The 9,209-nt window shown below is 36.0% G+C and overlaps 1 protein-coding gene across 1 annotated transcript; it reads right to left on the bottom strand.

The window, feature by feature from the left end:
* Positions 1–17: 17 nt before the first annotated feature.
* dlx4a (distal-less homeobox 4a) lies at positions 18–8,905 on the bottom strand. The gene is made up of 3 exons (XM_082167665.1): positions 8,410–8,905; positions 7,254–7,447; positions 18–548 (listed from the first exon to the last, which is right to left on the bottom strand). Exons 1-3 carry the CDS (start codon positions 8,711–8,713, stop codon positions 294–296), a joined length of 753 nt encoding a protein of 250 aa, XP_082023791.1. The 5' UTR covers positions 8,714–8,905; the 3' UTR covers positions 18–293.
* Between the last annotated feature and the right edge of the window lie 304 nt (positions 8,906–9,209).

Raw genomic sequence — 9,209 nt, forward strand, 5'->3', positions numbered from 1 at the left:
ATAGACATTCAAGGCAGTCAGACAATGGCATTTTATTCAAATTTACAAGAGTTTACAAAATCCAAGTTTAGGTTAGGCTGTCTATTCAGTCTTTAGAAAAATCCACCACAAAAACCTGCAAGCAAAAAAAAAAGGGGTCAGCAATGTAAATCTTCATGGTGAAAAAAAAACAGGGGAGGACGTTTGGCTGTAAGTAAACAGTGCTAAAGAGTGTTGTCGTGATCTGAAACTGGGTGAACTGGTAGAATCAGCAGAGGGGATCTGGATGCTCTGTAGACTGTCCTAAACCCCCATCACATCATCTGAGTTCTGGCCATTGGGTCTTGATGATGACCAGGGTACCAGTGTCCAAAAGAGTTCATATATCCTCCAGAGTGGATGGGGGCACCTTTGGTTGACATGGAAACATCCCACAAGGGCGGCATTCCTGGTGAACACGGCGGTCCGGAGGCAGAAGCCGCTTGAAGGTGTTCTCCTTCCGGTCCGCTTGAGCCATGTTTCATTATCTTTTTGAACTTGGAACGCTTGTTCTGGAACCATATCTTTACCTGCAACATTTGGCATTTGGATTAGAATGCGTACTTTCATCTGTTTAAATGCATAGTTTAAAACTCATTTTTATTATTCATAACACATAGGTCGAGCAGGATTGGAAGGAATTATCAAAATAAATGTAGAACAATAAGCACTTTTCGGGGAGGATATGTGTATGTTGACGTTTAAGACATTATGGGATTGTATAGTTCATAACAGTTCATTTTTTTTAACCGTGACTGTAACTTTTTTCACAGTTAATTATGAAGTATCTTATTTATAAAAGTAAAGTACTATGAACGTTTAATTTTAAACCACATTTTAGTGTAAAGGTACATTATGTTTTCTCGTTAAATACAGATTTTCACAGTAAATTGTTGTAATTCATAACAACAGTAAATTTGCTTTACAGTAAAATTACATGTTGTCCTGTTAAATGTAATTTTTATTTTTTTTGTATTAGAGGTAAATTAACTTAAATGAACAGATTTTAATGGACCATTTTAATTTTTTATGTTTTCAGCTAAAATGACTAAGATTTTGAGGTGTAGCCTACTTTGCATGATTCACTTTTACAACATCAACCTCAGGGTAGCAGCGCTTCATTTTCTTTACGGAGCTCTACTGACACTGATTTCTTAGAATTGCTTTCAGAAAAGCTTTGATTCAGCATGAATTTTTGTGGTACAACAGGGCTTCTGCCAACACCAGCACGCCTTCAGCTTGCTGCAAGTGAGAGGGGAAAAAAAGCTCTTTGGATGCAGTAAAACTCCAAACATTACTGTTATTTGTGATCAGTCCAACATTTTACCCAGAACTCTCCAGCATAAACTTGTGCATGCCTTTTCAAGAATACATGATAAAAACAAGTCTTGATTTTTTCTTTCTTAATTATATAACCATAATGTGGAAAATTCATGCTAATTTACAATGAATTTGAACAGTGACACCCACAGAGCTTTAAGACCTTCTATAATGAGACATAATTAAAGTGATGTTTTCCAAGAGACTTTTAAGATGGATTAAACTCCAATTACCCTTTTAACAGTTTTCTCATGCACACTGACACCCAAAATAATTATTTTAATTTAGACTTTTATGTGATGTTCCTCTTACCGCATTTTGAACACCTCTATCATGTGGTGATGCCTTTATTTTTTATCACTAAAATCATATCTGCATGTATTATTATTATCATCAGAAAACAGATGAAATGAGCCGCCTGGACTAAAAGGCAGGAACAAGTGCCAGCGGCAGCATTTAACACTCTTAAACTGCAGCGATGACAGAGTCTATTGCTAATAAAAAGTCTGGCACTGCAAACTGCCACACACCTCCACATAAGCACACATCTTCAAGTTTTGATATGTGGGTCTGTTCTGCTGAACAGATAATCATCTGTAAATGTCTAGGAGAAAGCGATAACACTAATCAATGAAATATGTCATTCATTTACAAACCGAAACTAAAGAATTGTATTGGAGAATAAATATATGCTTAACAAAATAATTTAATTTTTAATTAATAATGCTCATGAAAGTTTAAGATTTAGGATTAATAGTTCACTTCAGTGTGTCAGAATTTATTACATGTGTTTTTATATTATTATGAGGGATAAAGGGCATATCTTGGTTATGGACTGAGAATAATCGTTGAGAAATCATTTATGGCTGTTATGATGTTAATACAGAGTAAAATCAATAAATAAAATTCAATCTAAAAAAAAGAGCTATTACACTAAAAAAGTTTTAGTACAATCAACTTGGCTGTTTAAGTCATTTAAACTTAAATGACATTAAACTGACTTTTTAAAAAAATGGTTGAATCTTTTCAAAAAACTTATTTTGATGAGCTAAAGCAATGTAAAAACATATGTTGTCATAACTCACAATATATTAAAGGAAGATCAATGCATTTAAACAGCACAAAAGATTAAGATAATTTGAGAGTTCATGAAATCAGAGAGTTAGCTTTATGCATTACCTGCCTGAATTACAAAATACAAAGCATTTAGTGACTTCAAATGTGTGCTCCTGGTTATCTTCAAGATTAGGTTGTGATTGTAATGAATCAATAGTGTATTCAAATTATTCAGGCAGAAAAGCTGATCATTTAATTGGAAATGTTTACCAATTCAGAGCATAAATGCTTCATTTTTAAATTTGTTTTCTGAAACGACATGAACAATCCCACCACAGTGTCACATCATGTTGTGTGTTTAATAGCATTATGGAAGCGTCATTTTAAACATAGTTTAACAAAATAAAAGCTTGATTGGAAAAACTATTCACCTTTATTTAATCTCAAGCATGTTTTCACCGACACTTTTTTTATATCCAAGTAGATTTTAACTTGATAAATATTTATTTGAAACAAAATTGTTTCTAGTGGGGAAAATTATGATAAAAATGTATCAATTATTTTCAGAGCATAAATATTGTAACAGTTTTTGTTTCACTTTCACTCTTTGTTTACATGATCATATTAGTATTATAATACATATTTTTATATTGGAAGTTTTACTGCATTTCCAAACCCAGACTTTCAAACTATATTCAATTTTATATATTACAAACTATATTAAATTCTTCATAAAACTTGAAAAGTAGCTAAATAACTAGGATCATGGTTTAAAAAAAAGCTTTTAAGACTGTTTTAATATAACAAAAAGAGAATGGGGAGAGATGAGTGTCCTGACATGCTGTTTACCAGACTTTTCAAGATATATTTGTAAGAGACATCTATAAGTTAGATATTTCATATTATGATTGGTTTTTGAAAAAAGAAATTAGTTTTGCTAAATAACATTTTTGTCAATTATGTCGCTGCCCATTTGAACTTGGATCCCTGGAGATGTTTTGATGGTTCCCTTCAATAAATCAGTTTTCACACTGGTTGACACAATAAAAATTATGATTGAGTTTTAATATATTTAAGTAAGTTCGGTTGCATGGACAAACTTGTAACCAGGCACTGAAAGTTATTAAACGCTGCTAAATATAATACAAGAAATAATTACAACTTTAGTAAGACAGGATTTCAGAAATATTGATGCTCAAAGAGAAGAGCATACATAGAAATATATATATATATATGAAGCTACTGTCAAAAATATAATAATTTAGACTCAATGTGTGCCAAACCCCAGTTGGTAGGGAACTGTAAGTATAGGCCTACTATTAATCAAATAAATGACAGCTGGACATTTAATTATACTTAATGTAAATCTGGACACATTTTTTTAACTTAAAGACATATTCATGCAAACTCCCTGTTAATATAAAAAAGGGTTGTGCTCCTTTGGTTAGAAAAAGAACAGAGCTACACAGAACAGGATTACAACAGCCATGCTTATTTCCACACTGCAGTGAACTACTATCCCATATATCTGCACTGTACATTCATAGATTATCATAGACATATGCAATAACATACGTGGCTGCCATGCTTTTGACTATTGGAGCAGATTAGAACCTGTCATTGACTCGTTTTCACTTCTTTTTCTTGTTCGATTGTGAAATTAGGAGTGAAACTTTGCAGGTTCATATAGGCCAATTACTTACACAAGATATATTATTAAGAATAGCCTCTATCCCTTACGAAAAATAAGTTTATTCAAGTCTGCTATTACTTCTTTTTAACTTAGAAAGTAGGCTACTTTCCGTCTACTTCTTATGTACTTCTCAGAAATAAAAGTATACTTGACTTATACTAACAGAAAGGTCTAAGAATTTGGACTATACATGTACTCAATCTTTTGATCAAGATATACTTAAAAGTATAATTTAGTATTTTAAGAGGCCTATTCTTGGCTTGTAGTTAAGTTTACTCTTTTGATTGAGTAGCCTATTTAATTACTTTTTCCACAAAGTTTTTCATACTGTCTTATAAACTTTCATTGTTTGAAAATATTAATTTATGAAGAATTTGTTCCTAATAGTGTAGTGTAAATAGGAATTTACTTCAAATCTACTTTACTCTTTCCCCGCCATGTTTTCACTGTTATACGGTAGGCGGCGCTATTACGCATCTTCCAGTACAGAATCTCCTCATCAAACACACAGGTGAAGAAAAAGAAGAAGCAGAAACAAGTGATAGAGATTGCTTACGCAAATACTAAAACAGTGCGATCATCAAACATTTAACTGCATATAAATCAAAACTGCCTAACGTTATGAAATGTCGACCGAGGAATGGTTAACAACTGTGAAGCTTTGGGGGTGTTGATGGACTCAATGTTCTCCATCTGTGTTTTGACCTATTTTTTTTTACAGGCTATGGTTTTGATCATCGTTCTGAAACCCATCCGGACGTAGTCTTTGACACACACACACACACACACACACACACACACACACACACACACACACACACACACACACACACACACACACACACACACACACACACACACACACACACACACACACACACACACACACACACACACACACACACACACACACACACACACACACACACACACACACACACACACACACACACACACACACACACACACACACACACACACACACACACACACACACACACACACACACACACACACACACACACACACACACACACACACACACACACACACACACACACACACACACACACACACACACACACACACACACACACACACACACACACACACACACACACACACACACACACACACACACACACACACACACACACACACACACACACACACACACACACACACACACACACACACACACACACACACACACACACACACACACACACACACACACACACACACACACACACACACACACACACACACACACACACACACACACACACACACACACACACACACACACACACACACACACACACACACACACACACACACACACACACACACACACACACACACACACACACACACACACACACACACACACACACACACACACACACACACACACACACACACACACACACACACACACACACACACACACACACACACACACACACACACACACACACACACACACACACACACACACACACACACACACACACACACACACACACACACACACACACACACACACACACACACACACACACACACACACACACACACACACACACACACACACACACACACACACACACACACACACACACACACACACACACACACACACACACACACACACACACACACACACACACACACACACACACACACACACACACACACACACACACACACACACACACACACACACACACACACACACACACACACACACACACACACACACACACACACACACACACACACACACACACACACACACACACACACACACACACACACACACACACACACACACACACACACACACACACACACACACACACACACACACACACACACACACACACACACACACACACACACACACACACACACACACACACACACACACACACACACACACACACACACACACACACACACACACACACACACACACACACACACACACACACACACACACACACACACACACACACACACACACACACACACAAAATAATAATAATAATAATAAAATAAAAAATAAATCGATTTCTCAGCTTTTGGTTAAAAATATTGCTTCTTTTTTCTTCCTTTTTTTACCCACACTCAATTGTTGATAAATGAATGCAAAAAGCTATAATAAATGTTTTTTTAAATGGAAAGAGTTAAAGTTTCTACAGTTAAAGGTGTATTTTAAAATGTATAGGCTACCTAAATATAGGAACATATAGCCTACTTAAAATGCAAAACTAATAGTAAGCTAAACTAAGTATGGTGTTATATTCACTTAAAGAAAACTTACAAGCTACTTACAGTATAAAACTATAAAACTAGTTTACTGAGAGTGTACTTCAAGGTGTAGCCTACTTTTGTATAGTGAACTACAAGTATAGGCTACTAAGTTCAGGTGTAGTACAGATGCAGTTCACAAGTTATACACATACTTTTTTATATACTAAAAGTTGGGCCAATTTAGTCCCAATTAAGCAGTATTGAAATAGTACACTAACAAGTTTACTTCTAGTATAGCCTACATTGATATTAATACATAAAAGTGTACTTAAAAATATACTTAAACATTAAGTATAGCCTACTTCATAAAATGAACTTGAAATTAATTTATTGAGGCCTAATTCTTTTTTGCAAGGGAAATCATACCTCGAAGTTGTTTATGATATTGCATCATATAAATTCCGTTGCATGCATAGCTCGCAGATTATCGTTTTAATGCTATTTTTACCATTCAATTAGCATTTCAATAACAATGGACGAGAGACCTTCAATTAATGTCGTTTTTTTCCGATTTATTATTTCGTTCCTATGTCTCTGATAAGTGATTCGATGCTTTCGATAATTTACCAACATTCATAACTCATAACGATGTAGGCTAGTGGAATCGTGGCGCAAAGATGAAATGCACTTTACGCTCCAACGTTCTGCTTTCTGCTATTGGAGACTTCACATTGCTTATATTGTTCTTAGAGACTATTTCAACCTTATGGTATTTAGAAAAATAATAATAAAGACCATTCATTTGATCATAAAGCAACTGTCTTTTGAGAAGCATGCAGACACACACGAAGTAAATAGAGCTATTTTCCTTCTTTAACTCAGTGTTATCATAGTAGGCCTTACATACCTGTGTTTGTGTCAGACCCAGTTTGGCCGCCAGATCAGCGCGTTCAGGCAGCGCGAGGTACTGGGTCTGCTGGAAGCGCTGGTTGAGCGCCTGCAGCTGTAAGCTCGAGTAGATCGTGCGCGGTTTGCGAATCTTTTTCCCCTTTCCGTTCAGCCGTATTTCTCCACTTTCAATGGAACTTTGCTTCTCGGAATCTTGATTGAGAAAATGAAATATGACATTATATAGCCTAATAATATGCTAATAATAATATTTATAGGCTAATGATGATAATAATAATAATATCAGAAGTAGAAATAACTGTTAAAAAATTCAAACAAAATTTTTAAATAATTTCTCAAAAGTGTAGGCTAATTCTGTCAGAAGAAAACCGCAATAGGCTACAAGACAATTTTGTCAACCGACAATTTCGTTAGCGTTTAATTGCTGGAATCTAGTTCTGAAATGTCAGTGAAAACCCGTGCGTATTTTGAATAATTTGAAACTTTATAGTCAAATGTCACGTTATTGAAAAAGCATTTTCCAATCATTTTTATCTTAGGCTATTTCTATTTTTATTTACCAATCCGTTTTGACTGTGTGTCTGTGTGTGTGTGTGTGTGTGTGTGTGTGTGTGTGTGTGCGTGTGTGGGCTCCGACATTTGATTTGTTAACTGAGGTCATTACAATAGCCTATATTAATCCATATTGCGTACAGCAGCCAGTAAAGTAATAGCATAATAATAACAATAATGTAGCCTATAAATTTAGAGTTGGGAAAAACAAAAGCAAATATGCTCACTTTTAAAACAATCGTTGAATCCGTTCATATGTAGCCTAACAAACAAAATATATGATTTAACTATTTATCGTGTATTTTCTCTCTTCTGTCTGCTTTAATAAGCACTTCTATTTCTCCAGGATTGTTTAATTCTATGGATTGCAGCAAATTATTGTTTTATAATTTAAACGTTTTTAACTCGTTATTGATTAGTATTGCGCAACAACACAGATTTAAAGAGCAATATCAAGCCTAAATCGTGCGTTTCTATCTTCAGAAATCAGGATTATTATTATTCAGTTAATTAGGAATAACAAATTTTCTCAAAGCGTAGAACGGAATCTAGCAATAGCCGTTTTTAATCGAATTGTGTGGGTGAAGGAAAGCACACTTTACCTGCATCCTCCACTCTTGAATGAGCGACTGCGCTGTTGTGTTGATAGGGTAGGTAAGCTCCGGGGTGGTGATGGGCGCTGGGATAGTGGTAAGTCAGCGGACGGCCATACGAAACAGCGCCAGAAGAGAAGGCCGCATCGTACTGCGAATGTGCGCTTTGATGCAAACCGTGCACCGGATAGTGCGCGTGAGACACACCGGGTGAATGCTGCTGGTGAGACTGGTAACCGTGACTGAACTCCAGAAATGCCGATTTTGAAGGGTCTGAAGCTACCAAACTTTCAGACAGTGAAGTCATAGTCATTTTTTAGAGTTATGTCCATTAGACCGGTGCATCATAAAAGTAACATCTATTTAGAAGAGTCATGTGATTTCCATCCCTTAAAGAAGTCCATTAGAGAGATCCATGTCCGTGAAATCGCGAGGCGCATGAGTTTGCTTTCGTTTTGGCAGTGTATGAAGTCTGTGAAGTTCATCTCAACAGTCCCATCACATACTGAAGTTAATTCCAGCAGTGAGAACGCGCTCTCTTATTGGCTGCATGCGTCGCCCGCGTCATTTCTTAGAGGCGGTGACGTCAGTAGTGTAACATAGCCTACGGAACATCGCAATTCCCACGTTTTAAAAGTTCCCAAGATTTAAAAATCAAACGTTTGCTTCGTTGGACTAATAGGCTACCATTATGTTTAGTGTGAAAGATATAAAAACAAAATAGGCAATTTGGAAACTATTCTCAAAAATATAAACTCTGAACTCAGACCATGTCGGTAACGATTCATAAAGGTTGACAAATAAAAATT

The sequence above is a fragment of the Leuciscus leuciscus genome, assembly GCF_965113295.1.
Source record: "Leuciscus leuciscus genome assembly, chromosome: 1".
Classification (NCBI taxonomy): domain Eukaryota; kingdom Metazoa; phylum Chordata; class Actinopteri; order Cypriniformes; family Leuciscidae; genus Leuciscus; species Leuciscus leuciscus.

Excerpts from the sequence above, each read along its gene's own strand:
- dlx4a (XM_082167665.1), bottom strand. The coding sequence starts at position 8,713 with ATGACTATGACTTCACTGTCTGAAAGTTTGGTAGCTTCAGACCCTTCA. Across the intron at positions 7,448-8,409 it reads TTCAAGAGTGGAGGATGCAG|ATTCCGAGAAGCAAAGTTCC; the intron begins GTAAAGTGTGCT and ends TTCTCAATCAAG. Across the intron at positions 549-7,253 it reads TGGGTCTGACACAAACACAG|GTAAAGATATGGTTCCAGAA; the intron begins GTATGTAAGGCC and ends CAAATGTTGCAG.